Source organism: Xyrauchen texanus, chromosome 17 (genome assembly GCF_025860055.1).
Source record: "Xyrauchen texanus isolate HMW12.3.18 chromosome 17, RBS_HiC_50CHRs, whole genome shotgun sequence".
Classification (NCBI taxonomy): domain Eukaryota; kingdom Metazoa; phylum Chordata; class Actinopteri; order Cypriniformes; family Catostomidae; genus Xyrauchen; species Xyrauchen texanus.
Window position 1 is genome coordinate 40,149,281 of NC_068292.1, and position 20,756 is coordinate 40,170,036.

General features: G+C 38.5%; 1 protein-coding gene across 1 annotated transcript; it reads left to right on the plus strand.

Moving 5' to 3' along the window:
• The first annotated feature begins 1,011 nt into the window (after positions 1-1,011).
• Positions 1,012-16,991, plus strand: LOC127658438 (nuclear receptor subfamily 2 group F member 5). Its single transcript, XM_052147732.1, has 4 exons — positions 1,012-2,144; positions 11,034-11,314; positions 12,280-12,526; positions 15,492-16,991. Exons 1-4 carry the CDS (start codon positions 1,778-1,780, stop codon positions 15,806-15,808), a joined length of 1,212 nt encoding a protein of 403 aa, XP_052003692.1. The 5' UTR covers positions 1,012-1,777; the 3' UTR covers positions 15,809-16,991.
• The last annotated feature ends 3,765 nt before the right edge of the window (positions 16,992-20,756 follow it).

Genomic DNA, 20,756 nt, shown 5'->3' on the forward strand with positions numbered 1-20,756 from the left:
TTTACCTTCACTGTCTGAAGTCAAATGTAAACAGTAAAATGATAAAATGCATGATTATCATGAAGTGAGTTTAAGATATTACAGATACCTTAAATATAGCCTATCTGACATAAATCCAGTTGACTACATAACAAAGTAAAATTATTTTGCACAACTAAATTCATTTTGAGTACAATCTAAAAGAATGCATTCCTATTGAACTAATGTCAAATCATTCAGAATGGAGGCCAGTTCTTATGCACAAAAGCAATTAATGTATTTTTGTTATGTTTTTTAAACTATGCCATCAATAAGTTATTTCGATGCCCCTTACTGCATGTTTTAGAGCTGTTTAGGTTTAGTGGTAAAGCCTAGTGCATTTCACTACTGTAATATACGCATGTGGCCTTTTGTGCAATAATAGCTCGCCAGTATGCTCATTACAGACTGAACTAACAGAGGTGTAGACTCCTACGAGGAGCCTTTGTCAAATGGTGCAAACTCTTACACCTCAACAACTCACTAATAAAACAAACGACCTATCATGTTGACTAATCCCAACGCTATTGTTTAATCTTGTTATAATTAATTAGACGTCATTATGCAAAATAATTTTGCAGCGTTATCATTCACATGAAAATTAATTTTCTGTATTATATATATATATAGGCCTATATATATATATATAAACAAACATGCTTTCCTATTAGATTAATTCATTCTAAGTAAGGTTTATTAAACTTTTTGAAAGTACTAGAGGATAAATAAAGATTATCCTATTTAAATTATATATAGGCTATTATTTATAAAATAATTGTGCAAGAGCAGTGTCTTTGTCCAATTGGACAAAGGCTTTCTTTGCGCACCTCTGCTGACCAATTGATGATCTTAAGGGCTACAAGCCCCGCCCCATAAGAAAGCGTAGTGACCTAATATGGTCACTATATCCTTTTATGGGTATAGTGGGTGGAGCTTTTGCAACCACGGCTGTTTAGTGTCACTTTCACCGAATTCTTAACTACGATTCTCAGAGATAGGACGGACAGCTGGCTTGTGAAACACACTGAACGGGCTCAAGATCTCCGCTTTTAAACAACCCACAAGCTTTGTCATACTGAAGTTGACGGATTCTTTACGAACTTTCCCGGTACAAAGAACTGTCTAAGCGCTTATAAAAGTAGCGCGCGCGTGTTTTTATTTACGTGTTGTGTTTACACAACAGACTAATATTTCGCGTTGCGTCCTTCTTTGCGAATTGTATATTACGATTAATCGTCATCACCATAGGCTATGTTTTTTTTTTGGAAATTTTGTATTTTATCGGCTCCAATAGACACCCAATGATAGCGTAATATCAACGACCGAATCGCAACTTATTTCGCAATTGAAGCGAAAGGTCACACGTGGGATTTCGAGAAGATCGCGAAGTTTTGAACTGTTCGCTGCTGTCCTCTTGTGACGGTAGGCTACTGGTGTAATCGTACGGACATCCTCAATCGTTATTGACGGTATTTCGGAGCGACCGATACTCCAAGTTGAACATGTTTCGGGGATTTCCGCACTGAGAATGACAATTCGCAGTGCTTTCTTGTGCGCGAATTATGCCGCCGTCTATTTACTTGGTAAATATCCCAAGAGTCACTCTGATTAGAGAACTAAAGTTTTGATCCATTTTTTTTTTTTATATAGAGGTCTTGGAGAACTACCCAAACGTCATCGAGGATCGTTTGTAACCTCCTCCCCGCGTGAATATAGTTGAACTGTATCTGTTGTTACCCCCAAAGTGTTACGGGATAGCATGGCAATGGTAGTAAATCAGTGGCAAGAGAACATTTCGGCGGATCCCGGGTCCCAGCTGCAGATTTGCAGTCAGGAGCCCGGCGGAACCCCGGGAACCCCCTCAGGTTCAACCCCGGGTAACGACGCGCTCTCCGGGGACAAAATCCCCAACGTGGACTGCATGGTGTGCGGGGACAAGTCCAGTGGCAAACACTACGGCCAGTTTACCTGCGAGGGCTGTAAGAGCTTCTTCAAGCGCTCGGTGCGACGAAACCTGAGTTACACCTGCCGCGGGAACCGCGACTGTCCCATTGACCAGCACCATCGGAACCAGTGCCAATACTGTCGACTGAAAAAGTGCTTGAAAGTGGGAATGAGGAGAGAGGGTAAGATTAGACATTTATTGCTCATGCATGCTGTTGTTGATAAACATTTGATTTAATTACAAAAAGTGCCATTCATTCTGAATCTGTTGTAGGACAATCTGCTTCTCTAACCCCCTGAATTTGCTTAAAAGTGACAATATTGGGTTCTTAAGTGGTTACCACAAAATTATGTTAAATTATTATTAACAATGTAATAAAATAGTGCAAAAGAAAAAAACACCATGGTAATCAAAGTTTGCACCAAACCTTTACAAAAATTAAGCACTGTAAACCATAAATATAGGCTATGATTCCTTACAATGTTTGAAAGAGAAGCCTTCAGAATCAGTTCTCATTTTTTGGTTTGCCTTTATATGTCTGCTTGTTACATATCTGTCAGAGGTATCAAATAAGTAACCACAGAAACTGTTATTTTGGCAAAAAGCATACCACATTTAATCCGACAATTCTTGTGCATGAACGACTGACTCGTTCTCGTGGTTTGTGTTAATTGCTGTAGACTTACACGAACCAAATAACCTAACTTAAGGGAAAACTTCTCTGTAATTGATATATTGATGCCACTGTTAAATTAAGCTCTCAATTAGAATCAAAAAGGTTTTATCCTGGAGTGGTGGTGGTGTAGTGGTCTAAGCACATAACTGGTAATCTGGTAATCAGAAGGTCGCTGGTTCGATCCCCACAGCCGCCGCCACCACCACCATTGTGTCCTTGAGCAAGGCACTTAACTCCAGGTTGCTCCGGGGGATTTGTCCCTGTAATAAGTGCACTGTAAGTCGCTTTGGATAAAAGCATCTGCCAAATGCATAAATGTAAAATGTAAATGTATTCTGCAGTTTTTTGAGAGAGAAAAAAAACACCCCCAAGCTTTAAAGAACCCAACCCACCAGTATGCTGATCTGAAGAAGCTATCACGTAAAATCAATAACCTTTTAAATCTTCAGAGAACCATACATTACTTAATAGGCTACTGCTAATTTGTGTCGTTGCGCCTTAAAGTTTCTACAAATGAGACAAATAAATTCCAAGTTCAGGCCAATTTTAGCCAATATCGTAACTTGTATGTGTGATCAGTGCGCAAAAACATGTTAAACAATCAACTTAAAGTGAAGTTTAAGTTACTACGGTTGTAGATGAGTTGTTTTCCGTTCTCCAGTTGGTTGTGAGAACTATGCGGAGTTCCACATTCATGTGGTTTATGAAAAACACTGCAGGAAAAGTGTATCTAGTCATGTCTTCTGAACTGAAAGAACCAGAGGAAACCTCCTGATGCACTAGTCTGTTAACCTGATGTGAATATGGGCAAAGATAGTTTTGCTTTCTGCATATTCAATGACGAATATGGGGTCCAGAATTATTCTGTATTTTATGCACGCTACAAAGCAGATATAACCATCCCAAATATCCTTCAGGGATGTTTCAGTGATTACGCTTATTCCCCATTATCTTAAGTTGACTGTCAAAATCAGATCTAGTTTCTGAGTTTTTCATTGACCATTTGCTATATTTAGCTGTTTTTAATGTTTTATTTCTCTCTACAAACAGTTGAAAATGGTCTCTCTGTGCAATGCATATATTTGAAAATAGGTCCCTAAAACATATGCGTTATGAATTTAAATAATTTTGAATATAGTGCCTTTTGAATATGCAGCCTACACTTTTTGCACTTTTATTCAAATATTGTGAAGATATCAACCGCTTCAAGAGTTTAGTCAAGACACATTTAATTGCTTCTTTTAAATTCAGTGTCTTTATGCACAAGGTTCAAACCAATAGTATGCATATATTTGAAACTCCTCTGGCTAGTTCGTTCTGTGTTTGTAGTGACGAAATAGAGACACAGAATCACTTCTTCTTTTCATTCACAAGTTATAGTTCTTCTGAATTATGCAGTGCAGTCACTTAAAAAAGAATGTAGATACTATTATTGGTATTAAGCAGCTAACATGGTAATAATATGGTTATATCTAGTATCATTTCTGGTTATGGGATTCTCAACATATGGCGGCTGTGGCTCAGGTGGTAGAGCGGGTCGGCTGCCTATCGCAGGGTTGGCGGTTCTATTCCCGGCCCACATGACTCCAAATGCCGAAGTGTCCTTGGGCAAGACACTGAACCCATGTTGCTCGCAATGGCAGACTAGTGCCTTGCATGGCAGCTCTGCCGCCATTGGTGTATGAGTATGAGTGTGTGTGTGAATGGGTGATTGGGACACAGTGTAAAGCACTTTGGTAACCTCTAAGGTTTAAAAAAGCGCTATATAAGTGCAGACAATTTACCATACATTAATTCTTTATTAATCCTTCACAAAGGTAGTTCAGCAATTCTGGAGATCAAACCAACGCCTCAGATGTTACTCAGATATTTGACAGCATAGATCATTGGTAGCCTTTCAAATGAAACTCTTGTACTCTTGAACTTTGGTATAGCTTATGCTTGTTGACTGAGGCCAAATGCATTTCGTTGTGAGGCTCTTTGTTTTTCTGTAGCACTCAGAAATCCCACTCTCTACTCCTACAAGCTCATCATGTGCGTTTGGTAATGAATGTTGCCAAACCATGCTGCCGATTCCACTGTGGTTTATATAGACCTTCACATATACAGTAGATTTGTGATTTAGTGCTGTTTCCTTTTTCTTTTTTAATAGTATTTCTGCAGATAATAGACAACTGAATTTGACCAACACTATGAAAAATACAGGATTTTAAACTTTGATGCTACAGGAGAACCTATTCAAGTTATTTAGAAAACCAGATAAGGTACCAGATACCTACAACCAGGGTCAGAAATGAACCAGTGCTTGGAGCAAAAAATAACACTTAAAAGTGACAAAAATGCTCCTTAGTATTTGTTATATGCCTAATATATAATATATTTAATAATATAGCTGTTAGCAATATGTATTCAGTGTCTCAGAGGTGAGTGTTGTTGAATATGGAGTTTTGATGAAAAATCAGTTCTGAAAGCCTCTTAAAATTGCAATTACCTCTAAATCTACAATGACGGTAGACAGAGATTTAATCTAATCTAATCACAATATTTTTAAAATGTATCCTAAAATGTGTTTATTGCGTCATGATATCTTTTGCATTCAATGTTGTATTTTACATATATGAAGGACATACTGTTTCTTTATGGTTAGAAAAAAAGCCCTCATTAAAGTAAAATGCATCTTATTATCCAACCCGATCTCATTAAAAGTCATACATAATTTATGAATTGGCTATTTCGTATGGTCTTGCATGATGTTGTTCGCATAAACTCGTACGACTTCATCACGTGAAAATTCCCGGATGTCTTATGCGGAAGTAAGCGCGAGTTTCACGCATAAGGCGTTAAAGACATACTGTACTTATTAATATTATGCCTTTACCCTAACCCCTTATCTAAACTTAACCAATCAGTAGAATGTGTAAGCATGATAGGAAGCTGTTGTGTGTGATAGAAGCAAGTAACTGTCACATATTAGATGGAAACGATGTCCAGCGACGTCATTGGCTGTAGTGAAAGTCGTAGGAATTCAAACGACTCTTAGAGTCTTACGGCTGATATTTCACTGCTCTTCTTCGATCGCTCTACCTGTTTTTACACCTTTACGGCTGCTCTTGACATGACTGACATTCCAGCCTGACAAAGGGCGCCTCTGATTGAAAGAAAGAACCGTGATTGCCTTGTCAGTTTCGCAGGCTTCTGCAAGTATGTGCGGCTGCTGGAATGTTCCGTGCACCGTGACCTTTATCAAAGCGAGAAAAAGACCAATATGTAGACTGAATGAAAAGTGTGACATTCACACTAAGAGCTTTCACACATGTACAAATACAACATCATATCTCTTCTCACTCCAATCACATTATTATTATTCTTAGGTAAGGATCACTATTTTTATTGCTTATACTTAAAGTTAGGGGTCTGTTCAAATACCTAAGCCTAAGTATTAGATTTTTCCACATGACAAGCCCCACCCCATTTACGCTATGATACCTGAAATAGTATGAATTATTGAGAAAAAGACTGGCAGACGATAAAACGGGTGGAAGAATCCCATCGATTTACACAAAGAGGGGAATCGATATATATATATATATATATATATATATATATGTATTAATATGTAATCTGAGCATCTTTAATAGTTTCATGAAGAATTGTGCAGGGTGCAACATCGCAGTTGTTGCGAGAGTCTTGACAAACGTGCTGAAACTGTGACTTCATCCCATGACCTGTTATTCACTCGGTGAAAAATAGGTCAATGGAAAGTAAACATTAATAATAGACAGGATCATAGCAAAGTCCAAATTTGTCAGCTCTCTGTGGGTAAATATCACCCTGCCACCTGGTCGACTGACTAATCCTGCTGTACTACCAGTTTGAACAGGTGACTCTTCCTTTCTTTCTGATTATTGCTGTTTAACATTAACACATCAGATTCTTCACATCCAGTGGAGTCAGAAAGTCTGAGACCACATTGAAAGTCTGGATTTCTAGGTCAATAATAAAATGTAAGCAAATTTGTGACATTGGCCATGTTATCTTTGGAACATTCTTAAATCCTACTGGATAACATGGGTATTCAGGTTTTTTGCACAAAATTGTGGATTCCATGCCAGCTCGTGTGCATGCTGTCATTAATGCAAATAAATTCAACTCAAGTTGCTATGCTGATAACATGCAATTATGCAATTATAAATGTAATAAAATTAGGAAAGAATACACAATGGAGGCATTCTGCAAATGCAAATTTTGGATTCCACTGTAGAGTTTTCAGATCTGTCTTCAGACATATATCACATTTCGTCACAGTAAGTACAGTTTCAGTGGTTCTTAATTGTAAATAATTATGGCAGTAGGATTATTTAAATGTATAAATGGATTCGTGAAGTTGGACTCATGAGTGATGTTAAACTTTTGTGCAGAAATGTGGTCCAACGCCTGAATGTCTAACATTATTGCTCGCTGCTCCACCCTCCTTATTTTTTGTTTTGTTTTGTTATTGTTTATGGTGTGCCTGTGCTTCATCACAACCAACCCGTTTCAGAGAACGGAAAATGTTGAAAGAGAGGGAAAGAGAGAAAAAAAGGAGGAACAGGAAAGTCCAGCTAGCATAACTTTTGACCTCGAAGTAGGAGTTGCATGTTAAACCCCTGGCACAAGTTAAGCATGATAACTTGAATATCTAACTAGAAAGAATGTATTTTTGAGTTGAGATTGAGTGTTTGAGATTTTTCTTAGCTTTTTCTATGTTTTATGCTAATAACACTGTTAATAATGATTTTACATCATTTTGTGGTAACCACTTAAGAACTGTATAATATCGTAACTTTAATCAAAACTCAGGGGTTTAGAGAAGCAAATTGTCCTATAACAGATTCAGAATTAATGGCACTTTTTGCAAATCAAATCAAAAGACAATTTAAAAGTGTTTAATTTCTGTGCCACTAATTGCATCACACATAATTAAACTTAAGCCATTCATTGAGCCAATGTTGTTATGTTTGGCAAAGTCAGGTCGCTCAAAAAGATTGCAATTTTGTTTGATGTCGGTTTTAGGTTAAAAGGTGAAACACTTCCTCCATATGGCTGCATAAAATGTTAGTTCACCCATTTACTCACCCTCATGCCATCTAATGTGTATGACCTTCTTTCTTCAGCTGAACTCAAACACAGATTTGAAGAAGAATATTTCAGCTCTGTAGGTCCATTCATGCAAGTGAATGGGTGCCAGGCCTTTGAAGCTCCAAAAAGCAGATCAAGTCAGCATAATTATAGTCCATCAAACTCTAGTTCCAGTCTTCTGAAGTGATCCAGTTGGTTTATGGTTAGAACAAGCAAAATGTAACTCATTTTTCATTGTACATCTTGACAGCATTCTCCTTGGCAATCATGATTTCAAGCTCGATTACACTTCCTATAGCCCCATCTAGTGCTCTGCACATGGGTCAGGCATTAGGAAGTGTAACTGAGCTTGAAATCATGATCGTGCCTAAAGATTTCAATGGCAAGATGTACAGTGAAAACAGAGTTATATTTAGTTTTTTTCTCACACAAAACAACTGGATCACTTCAGAAGACATTGAATAGCCCACTGGAGACATATGAATTATTTTAATGTTGCCATTATCTACTTTTTAGAGCAAAGGCCTGGCCACCTTTCACTTGCATTGAGTGGACCGACAGAGCTGGAATATTCTTCTAAAAACCTTTGTTTGTGTTCTGCAGAAGCTAGAAAATAATACAGGGTCATACTGCTCATACTGGAATGGCATAAGTTGATTTGCTTCAGAAGTGTTAACACAGCAGCTCTGTGGTGCTGTCAAAACATTGTTTGTTTGTTTATTCTGACCAATCTGACACAGCAACATTGGCTCAACCAATAGCTTGAGTTTGAGGTGTGACTACATATTTGTTGGAAGATTGGTCCAATGGAAGATTTAGTTTTTGCTCCAGTATGTTACTATGCATAGGATTACTGTAGATAGCTGCCTAGAGACTGTCCACAATGCATTTATGGCACATTTCCACTGCACGTTACGGTTCGAATTGACTCTGCTCGCTTTACTTTACTGAGCTTGCTTTTCCACTGCAGTTTGACATCATCTTAAACACGACACAAAACAAACTAGCAACAACAACTCAAGAACATTACTGACCATAAACAATATCACGGCCGCTAGCTGTTAGCTACTAGCTCATTGCGATGCATGAAGCAGTTGTTGCATGTAACAGTTAAATTGGCCTGGTTGTTTTAGAAGCAAGCTTTCCAGTAGCTGGTCAACTAAATAAAGTGAAGCTTTCAAGGAGAGTATAGAGTTAACATACCATCCTCCATCGTGGACTCCAACAACGCTGTGGCCGAGTCCAGGGCACTCTCCCTCCCATTGCTCGCCGGTCTATTGCCATAGATAGCATCCATTTGGTCGAACCACTTCTACTTTCTTCTGTTTTTACCACTGGTCCTTGATGGTTCACTTTGAAGTTTTTTACTTTTCCCTATACTGTTGGTAGGTCTGGTGGTAGCTGTATGCGGCCAACGGCTGAGACACTTCCTGAAAACTTTTTCGTTTTGCGTCGTCCCATCCAGCTCTCGTTGGATCCTCTCCAAGGCTGCTAACGAGAGGAACGTCTGCACCTCGTTTATTGACCACGGCGTGGTTTTGCGCACAGCCATTTCTTTTCGCAATTCGAAAGTCGCTTGAACAAATGATACTGCTATCGCTGTTGCTAACTTTAAAACTAGCGGGTTGATGTCCTGTGTCACAAATCCATTGACGCTGGTAGTGACGATTCTCTCTGACCATTCAGTGATCTGCAGGGTTTTGACATCACATTTAGTATCGGCTCGGCTCGCTTGGAACCTCGACCGAGGTGGTACTAAAAAATGACTACTATCCACAGTGAAAAAACACTCGAGCTGTACCGTGCAGTTGAAAAGCCCCATTAGATAACAACAACATTCTTTAGTCTTTTCCTGAACGTGAAAGTGTTCCACTATTCGCCTGTTTTCAATTTCTTGTTCATGACATGAAGTGATGGTCTGAGGTTACTTACGTGATATAATTAGCTACTTTTAGTTGTTATGACAGCCAACAACTGCAAAAGTTGAGCCTGAAATGAATTTTTACTCCAAATAACACTTAAATGCTTGTTGTTCTACATCTGGATTGCTCATTTTGGTAGTTTTTACATTGCGTCACGAGACCAGAAACAGAAAACTGGCAATTAGAATAAACATGGCGCCGTCCAGTAGTTGCTCTGGAAAACTGTGGATAACAGTGTAAAGCAAGAAAAAGGAACGTCTTCTGTAATACATTCATTTGAAAATTATAAACCTTTACTGGAGCATTCATTAGAAAGTCTTGTTTCAATAACAATACAGTGGCGGCTTTTCAAATGATTCTGTATCTTCATACTTCTTTCCTCCCTAAGGGAATCTCAGAATGTATTTAATATCTGGGTAATTTGGGGTACCTTTATTCTCAGGTGCGATTTGTGATCAAAGGCACCTGTGGTCTCCAGTACTTTGTAAAATAGGTCCATGTCTGTAATTCCTATGACTGTCATTGTGTGATGTAAAGTCATATTCTGGAGCATACCTGTAGGAAAGAAAAATAACAAGTGAGATTTTTTAAATATTTTAAAAAGAGAATGTTTAAATAGCTCATGAGTTTCACCTAAATTAAATTGAGAGCAATTGGAGTTATTTGCTTAAGTCTCCAGCTTCTCAAAAGTGTTCTCTAGAGAAAAAAAACCCTCGTAATCTCACAAACTTCACATGTGAGTTTCAGAAGATATAAACAATGTCTCAAGCTGTGCTCAGATTCACAAGATACCAAAGTCTGCAATCAAAAATACAAGATTCTCCTAATAAACTCCCATTATTGGATGTTGATACGAAACATAAATGAGAACTTTTTAGTTTGGGCTTCTCTTTCTCTCTTACACACTTGGTTGGTTTGTGTCTTATTTTCTGTTCTTTTCATGCTCATTCTGTTTAGTAGTAAATAAGAGTTATTGGCCAGATGGCAGGATAGTTAAACTGGTGTTACCCAAATGGGCTCTGAGCTGCATCATTGCAGGAATGTCCTCTGTTTTGCCGAGCCATTTGTTGGAGGAAGTTTCAAAAACCCCATTCCACTCATAGTGTTCACTAGTTCATTACTCATTGATGAAAAGCAAAAGTGTTGTTGTCTTCTTGATGTGCTTCACAAATTCTATGCAGACTGTATTTGTATCTTAGAAAGCTTCTAGAATGGACTTGGCTGATCTGTACTGGCAGTTGGTTAAGGCTTAGTCTGTAAGCATGTACCTTTATTTATTACAGTGTTGTGTAACAAGTAAACATATTAATATCCAGTTCTAATGGCACTTTGGTTTTTACTTTCCTTTCCTTAGCCGTCCAAAGGGGTCGTATGTCGAACTCGCAATCCAGTCCAGGACAGTACCTGACCAATGGGAGTGACCCTTACAACGGGCAGCCTTATCTTTCCGGCTTCATTTCACTGCTCTTGCGGGCCGAGCCGTATCCCACCTCCCGATATGGAGCTCAGTGCATGCAGTCCAATAACCTTATGGGCATCGAAAACATCTGTGAATTGGCCGCCCGTTTGCTCTTTAGTGCTGTGGAGTGGGCGAAGAACATCCCTTTCTTTCCTGACCTACAACTCATGGACCAGGTAAAGCAAGTTTTCCAGAACCAGTGTTACTCTCTTAGACATGTTCTAATCCAGCCGCTTGGTTCATAGGTCAGGAATTTATGGTAAATGTCAACATGAAATGGGGTTCCCAACCCATTTTACTTGCAATGTGACATACACCAATCAGCCACAACATTAAAGCCACCTGCCTAATATTGTGTAGGCCCCCCGTGTGCATTCTGCCTTCTGAGATTATATTCTTCTCACCACAATTGTACAGAGCGTTTATCTGAGTTACCGTATTTGTTACCGTGGTTTTAATGTTATGGCTGATCGGTGTATTTCTGAGTGAAACAGGATAATAAACAAGAACAAATCTCAGGACTTAATGTTAACCATCACAAATGACAGAATCATAAAAAGTGGTCTCTATGTGACTAGTAGTCAGAGGGAAGGGGTTGAAAAATAAGAAGGTTTGATTATGTCTGCCAAAAAGAAAAGTTACCAAGACAAGCATTTTGTTTTCTTTGGAATAACATGTACATGTACATGAATTGTTCTCAATAAGACTGAGAACATGAAGGGACATTCTCAAACCCCTTAAAACCTCTTTAACTGTAGTAAATCACTGTAACATGATATTGATTTATAAAACACTAGTGACAGCAGTATGGTAAAAAAAATAAGTTTAATAAAAAGTGAAAATGATTTATAAAATCTGAATAAACATTTATATATTCTGTCGATATATAATTACTGTTTGCTATTTACAGTTTCCTAGCAATGTATTTACATATAGAGTTATAATCTAAATTCATATAGAATACGCAGTCACAGGTGTGCATTTTACAACGGCTTTGAAGACAGTGCATCTTATCAGAATTTAGAGTCGGAACTATCTATTTTTGTTTTTGATTTCACGTTAACTTTACATTAAAAAATACTGTACATATTGTTGCTTTTATGTATGTATGTATGTCATTTTTCATTTATTTTGTGTCTAGGTGGCGCTCTTACGCATGTCGTGGAGTGAACTGTTCGTTCTAAATGCTGCTCAGTGTTCTATGCCACTGCATGTGGCTCCCCTGCTGGCTGCAGCTGGTCTACATGCCTCCCCCATGTCAGCCGAGCGGGTGGTGGCCTTCATGGACCACATACGTGTCTTCCAAGAGCAGGTGGAGAAACTGAAAGCCCTTCAGGTAGACACGGCTGAGTACTCCTGCCTGAAGTCCATTGTACTTTTCACATCTGGTAAGAATAACAAAACTAAACATAGTATGATTTGATTAGCATTTACAGTATGTGAATTCTGAATTCATTTTGTAAACAATAAATAAAATGAGCTATAGTCAACTTTTCTGGGTTTAGACATACAATTTAAACCTGATAATATCCACTGTCTAACATTTAGAAAATATCTTATAACGTAATTAAGATGGAAAGGAGGAGGCGAGAACCGGCTTGTCAATATAAATAATATTTTAATAATAAACTTAAACAAAAGACAAAACACACACATGACAGACATGTCCTTAAACGATCTCTCTCTCCCGCACAATCCTCTGCAGTCTGCCTTTATCCCTCTCGGAGGCTTGATTAGCCTGATAAGGGACCGGGTGTGTAGAATCTCGACCTGGCCCCGCCCTCCGCCCTGCCACATATCTGTTCCGTTTATTTATTGAATCTATGTTTTCAGTATTTTCTATTTGGATCGAATTAGACTTGATGAGTGATTGTGGTTTATTTCCCAACAAGTACTATGTGATAACCAATGATCACCAGTATTGGGAAACGTTAATTTTGAAACATATTGTTATATTATAATGTTACTCCTAATAAAAACAACTAATAACTAAGTTACATTGTTACTTATCATGTAAAGTAATGCATAACTGGCCATTCACATCGGGTGCATTATTATGTTAAAAAATGGCTAGATGTATCACAATGGAATGGAACAGAATGCTCGGCAAGATGCTGAAAAAACTGTGAGACACAGCAGCCAATGACGTCTATGTGTGTATAGACCAGCATTTTTTTTAAATTCTCACCATCAGTGATAGAAAGTTGTTTGTTATTTAAAAATGGAATTCATCATCAACATAGTTTGCATGCAACTATCCCATTATTTGTTACTCCAAAAGTAACCTGATGATGTAGCATGCATTACTTTTAACTTGTTATCCCAACACAGTACATTTAAATGCACAATTACAATTGTAATTGAGTTTCTGCATAGTCAAGCTAAAGCCTTCACCTGTCTGTTCATGTAGACATAACACAAAGCTTAATCGAATATTTAATGGAAAGACGAAAATCACAACAGGTTAAATACACTTCGCACATCACCTGTCTTTTGGAGCAAGCATGTGCACAATGCAGAATGCAGCTGTGGTCCAATTAACTACATGCTGGATGAAGCCGAGCTACAATTGCATTATCTAGGACTGTTAATCCAACTTTTGCAAAAAACATTTATTCAAGTGCAAGTGAACGTATCACCACAGTAATGTTTCACTAAGGGTGCAAGATGCGTAGAATTTCCTTAGCTGTTGCCAAACACACAAGTACAGAACTCCAGGCTCTGAGATGACTCTTGCCCACTGGTATAGATTATTTCTGATTCCCTGCTCTACCTGTCAGAAACCCTTTTCCAGCCCAGAGCTGCACTTTTCCAAATGGATGACTGAACCTACCGCTCTCGAATAGTTTTTTTTATCACTCTATCCTCCACGTTTCCATCTATATTGAAACCAGGCAAGCAGCCCCCCACCCACCCTGACTCCCACCAACACGACTGAATTATGCATGCAGAGTTGCTGCAAGAGAGATTTGCCTCAGTCTGGCCGTGACCTACATAACCTCTGTAGCCCAGGGCATCAATGTGATCCATGCTGCAATTGCAGCCAAAGCCCCCTTCACCCCCTGATGGGACCTGCCGGCATGAGCTAACAGGGACAGACAAACTCTTGTAGCCCGGATCCTCTGCGCAAACCTCCTATCACCTCATATCCCCCGACAGGCTTCTAATGTCAGCCATTTGCCCCGTTTGCCCGACGCGGTGTGGTGGAAGTTCTCAGCATGTGTTCACACTGTGAGACACAAAGGGAAAGAGTGCTACGCCGGCACTTGAAGAACTGCACTAGAAGCACGCAAGGCTTGTCAACAGTGACATTATGCCCGAGACAGATGCATCAGTGCCCCCTCCTTACAAAACGGCGGCTGTAGTAACTGTCGATGTCTTTATTTGGACTCATGCAATGTTGACAGAAGCACCAGTTGTGTCTGCTCAGTGGGTCTCCTTACCCTCATAGAAATATGAAGCAATGAATCTATTGTTATTAGAACTAAAGCTCAGCAGGACTAAGTATATGCATACACCAATGACAGTAGCATGACAGAGAGAATAGAGAAGAAGGTCATGGGTTAAAACCCTTACATACTTGAGTAAAATACTCTACATGGCCAAAAGTATGTGGACAGCCTAATGCCACACTTCAACTCTACTGTACCTTCTGGGAAGGCTTTCCATTAGATGTTGGAACATGGGTGTTGGGACTTGCTCCCATTCAGTGAGGTCAGGCACTGATGTTGGGCAATGGGGCCTGTCTCACGGTCATTGGTCAAATTTAGGTGTTCAATGGGGTTTAGGTCTGGGCTTTGTGAAGGCCAGCCAAGTTCTTCCATGCCATACTCTGTAAACCATTTCTTTATGGACCTCGCTTTGTGCACAGGGGCATTATCTGTTACAGAAAATGTACACCCCATTCTGCTAGGAGATTTCATGGCTGTATGCTTGGTTTTATACACTTGATAGGAATGGTTGTAACTGAAATAGCAAAACCTTCTGCTTAGAAGGGCTCATTTGGGGTTCCTAAGCTGCCACAACAGCGGAGCCCTCTGTAGATCCTCCAGGGACCCTTAAAAGGAGCCTTAAATATCCTAATTATGTACTTAAGCAACTTAATATAATAATATTACTTCTCCATTACATACTATATATTTCAAGAGCGTCAAAACATTTCCCTTTTGATGGGGCTACTAAAGGAACCATTGACAGTCCTTAGAGTTCTTTAGAGTTCTTGTAGGAACTAAATGTAAGTTTGTTAGTACTTACTTATTTAGTTTGTTGAACTAAAACGATGTCTGGAGGATCTTCAGAACTTTCAGATCTTTATCAACTGATTTTGTCATCTGTTTTTACTTTCTGTTCTAGATGCCATGGGTCTTTCAGATGTTGCCCATGTGGAGAGCATCCAGGAAAAGTCTCAATGTGCTCTTGAGGAGTATGTGCGGAACCAGTATCCCAATCAACCCAACCGATTTGGCCGTTTGTTGTTACGGCTGCCCTCCCTGCGCATTGTCTCCTCTCCCGTCATCGAACAGCTCTTCTTTGTTCGCCTGGTTGGTAAAACACCCATTGAGACCCTGTTAAGGGACATGCTGCTATCTGGCTCCAGCTACAACTGGCCTTACATGCCTGTCCAGAGAGACCGCCCCATCTCGCTACATTACAACGAGAACGGTCCTTGATCCCTCCTCCTAATCCATGTCACATCCTTGCTGCTGTGGGGTGATGGCCGATACAGAGAATCTGTCAGTGAGCCACACCCCTTTTTGCTACATCATCACCACTCACTTATCTGAAGCATCAGCCACCTGTCCCGAAAATGTGAATGGACCACTTTGCATGTACTGGACAGTTCTCTAAGATAGAGAACTTGGCTGCAGGACAGTTTGGCCAGAAGTTAAGTGTCCATTCCTGACTTTGACTCAACCAGAATCCATTACAGCTGATTCCAAAATGATTACCAGAAAAGCTATTGACTGTCGATGGACCTCGGAAACTGCACCATTAGTTTTAAAGACAACATCAATATTCTGTCCATATGTGTGTGGTGACGTAAAATGAAACTAAGTTGATCCTAGCTGTTAAATTCAGGATGGCCGAAGTCTGTATTATGGTCACCCAAAAGAACGAGAGACCGGCAAGACTCGCACAGAACTCATTGGAGAGAAAGCCATTGCCAAAGCAGGACAGGCAACAGAACTCTTGGGAGCATTTTGTGGAAGTTATGACTAAGGAGATATTTTGTCGATTTTGTTGTTGATTTTTATTTGCATTTAGGTCTCTGATAAAGAAGACTTGAAAGAGGCACTTGAAACCAGCAAGATACCCTCAACTCTCCATGCTCTTCTCAGCTACATCCAAATATTCAGTATTCAGACAGAATGTTGTCTGCATAACAACAAGCACAGCATATGTAAGTCATGATAAATGCAGGTTTTGATCCCTACACTTTAAAAAAAAAAGTCCAAAATGTCCTAGATTACCCTAATTCTCCCTATACCAACAATCTCAAGACTTCAACAATGCCAGCAGTCTGCCTTTGATGACCAGGTATAATGTTTAGCATAGGTATCAAGTATTTTTGTTCAATTTTATTGCTCGTTTGAATATGTTTAAACCCCGTTGTCACATTTGTAACATGGCACTACAGCTTTTAAGGCAGCATTTGGATATATAAGCCATTGGGACCTTTGAAAGCAGGACCTGTTGTATTAGTTCACAGAATATTTCTATAAAGGTATTTTTTTCTGTATTTTAGGTTTGGAGAAATTAATTCATGAAATAAAATGTGTCTTGCACAGAATTACTGCTGTTGTTTTGTTGCTGTATAATGTGTTAGCACTATTATTTGACTTTAACTGCAGGGGAAAAGTATTCACCCCCTTGATTATTTGCGTTTTGTTTTTCTGTTACACCTTCAGATTTGAACAATTACAGTACTTTTTTTCTCCTGATTTATTATGGATGGGGTATTTTAGGTCTATCTATTTCTAGGCCTATGCTTACATTTTCTCTCCCTCTTAGTCTTTGGCAAACGGGCTGAGGCATTGTCCCACTGGAAAATTAACCATCATCCAAAGCATATCTGCTCCGCTGATTTGAGAATGAATTTAAAATGCCGGCTCAGCTCTGCGCCTGTGGAAATACAGCTGTTATATTTAAAGTTAATTGAATACCTAATTGATAGGTACCTAAATTGAGTTAAGTAATTATTAATAAAAAAAAATATTTTCAGAATGAGAAATGTTCTTTATTTATAATTTTTCATTTTATATTTTCTATCTTTTTGAAAATATTCACTATAATGCATAATGTTGTATCAAGCAGGATATTGTCCATATTCTTTAGGCGGAAATCTGTTGGCAGGGTTATAAGTCAAGCTTGTGACCTTGTGTCTATAGAGCCCTTCCAGCGACAGTATAGGACAAGAGCGACTAGTATGAAAATGACTTATACCTTCATTTCAGAACTGTCACTCCCAGTTCAACAGTGACCTCTCCACCCCCACACCATAGAATATTACTTCACTATGAATATAAAATACATTTGCAGGGCTATGTGTGCCCAATAGGTAAGTTAAATATCAGTATGAATCTATATAAATGCATATCACATTTGAAGCAACAATAAGGATGCTTATTGTATTTTGCATCTTCGGATTGATCAAAATTCAACATGCCTATGCATTGAACTATTTTTGTTGTAAACTTACTAATGTTTATATTCTCTGTGACATTTTAATAGACGTGAGGTTTCGGTCTGGTTGAACTGAACTGACAAGTCTTGTGTCACTCCCCATAAATCATTTAGAAGTGACCGTGATTGTTCTAAACTCTACTCTAGCAAACAAATGGGGTGTTGTTTCTGTGCAAATGGCAGTGCTTGAGTCACTCAGATTTAACCTCCAAACTTCTATCTGATATGACTCAATCTCAATTTAACAAGAGGCCTGGATGAAGTAAGTGGGTGCAGATTGTTTGAAGGGCACAATGGCAATGCATGTATCAAACATTAACAATGTAGACGCCTTGCAGCTATAGATTGTAAACTTGAACGTTGGCCACAAGGGCAAGTGAGCGGTCTGTCTCTGGGAGGGCTGGCCAGCCAGCACTGTTCAGATCAATAGTTGAGACATCATATTGAATTGAGGTCAGTCTTTGTGCATATGAGGTCTCTCGTTTTGTTAGCTCACTGTCAGAAGGCCAGCTGCTGAAGTGCACCGCTTGCCCTACGGCTGTTCCAAAAAGCGTGTATACTGCATATATGAGCAGTGTTGAGTGCCATTCAAAATTTTATTGAGAATGCCTTTTAATTTCCAAGTCAGTTCCTGAATTTTAGTTGATGTAGCAAACAGGATACAAAAATAACTGCTGTAAGTGTAGTTTTTATTAACACATCGCATTTTACAGCATGAATTACCCATATTATCATACATAACATATGGGGTATTAGTCATCTAACAATGGATGTCATTAATAGTCAATATATGTGTGTATATTGTATATGAATCTGGTGTTAAGAGATGTCATACTAATAGTAAGAAATGGTAAAATTGTAAGAAATCACGAGTTGACTCCCTTAAAGAAAAATAAATGACCAACGAACAATGCTATTATGATTTTTCCTACATTTAACTCCTAACCCAAATCTAACCATGATTTTGACAGAAGAAAGAAAACATCTGGGTTTGGAACGATACGAGAGATGTCAATGCCAATTGAATTATATAGCACAGTTAAAACAACGGCAGCTGACCAAAGTGCTGTGCAATCATTGCAATATAAAAGTGAATTGAAATATAAAAACATTCATAATTCATCAGTACACACAGAGGTACACAATGCATTATACACAATCTACATTATATAAAAATAAATAAACTGTTCAGAAATAAAGTGCATCACACAATAAATTACATCTCAAATTGATTAAAAGCTAGTGAAAATAAATGAGTTTTTAACTTTAATTTAAAATCTTGTCAGGTAGGCAGTTCCAAAGCTTAGTAGCCACTTCCGCAAAGGTATGGTTCAGCTGGTTATCGATTTCAATTTAGACCCGGGGACACTCAAAAGCCTCTGATCAGAGGACCTGAGGGATCTCCCAGGTTGGTGAGCAGACAATAGATGAATGAGATAGGATGGCGCTAATCTATTTAAGGACTTTTAATTCAAATTATTACTATTTGTTTTTATTCAATTCTGTAACAAATCAGCAACCAGTACAGGGAAAATAAAACAGGAGTTATATGTTTGCTTTTGGGTACACATGTTAAAAGCCTGGCAGCACCATTTTGAACTGTGCAATTTGTGTGTTCTGCTGTCTCCCAACTGCCCCAGGGCAACTCTCAGATAGCAATTAACAAAGTGCAAGAGTTTAAGCATTACCAACTCCAAATAAACAGGGATAATCTTTTAATGATTTGTAAATCTCCCTACATTGAATTGAAACTTTTTATGGTTATAACACCAGCTGATCCATTTGTTTGATTCTCTCATTTGTAAAAATTGTAAATGATAAAAAAAAAAAAATATTAGCCTATATTATATCATAATGAAACTGTATCAGCCTGCCAGAGTTCTCTTAAAGGAACAGTTCCCCAAAATTCCAAATTGGCTTCAGATTCAAAATCATATCGCTGGTTTGACGTCAATGATGCCAAATGCCATTGGTTCTCACATGTCTTGTGACTAATCGTGACACACCAGTTCAAGTGCAAGAAAGAGAAGTGCAAGCTATGATTGATAGGAAGACTTTCAGTGAATATGGACTTAAATTTCCAACATAGTCTCATGACAACTTGTAATAATTGGTAAGAGACGTCAAAATCATAAAATACGTAAGACTTGGCTTATTTATGCAATACAAATGACTGTCAGGTTATGTCAATAACCTGTAATAAATATGAATCTCTCATATCATTCCAAACACCATTGTTTTCTTTGCTTTGTGGCAGGGACGCTCCGACTGACCTGAGAAATATTAACTCTCAGAATATTTCACCAATCATGAAATGTGTCCCGTATTTCTGTTGGCTGTTTAAAAGAACTAGCAATACCCAATTTGCGAATGAATAGTTCTTTTGAGTTGGTTCTTTTCAGTGAATTGGCCAAAAGGCTCGCAAAAGGGTCTGAATCGATTTGTGATTCAGTACAATTTGTTCAGACCGCTCTCTTACTGAATCATTTGGACTGGGATATTTATTAATACAGCACTGGATACAGTATAAATTCACCTATAGTCAACTGAAACAAAAGTCTGTCTTTTTGAGAGGTACCTTTGAGAAACTTCAACTAGTGCTGTGTAATTCGGTTGTTTGGTTGTTCAAACCGAACGTGTTTTTGCATCCACTCGCGCTGTTTTTTAATCAATTTCCATGTAAACATTCGCTAGATGTCTTTTGACAACTGTGTCACATTTCACCGTGTTTTTAGCATCTCTCACAAGAGCTTTAGATGCTGTCAAGTAAAAAAAAACTTCTTCAACTGATAAAAATAAGGCCCTGCATTCTACTCAGTTCGGTGTGATGCATTTTGCTTTTTTAGCATGAAAATGTGTCTGTCTGAACAGTTACTGGGTACATGAATGCTACTCATACTCGAATAAAAATAAAACAAATGCTTATCTCAAAGT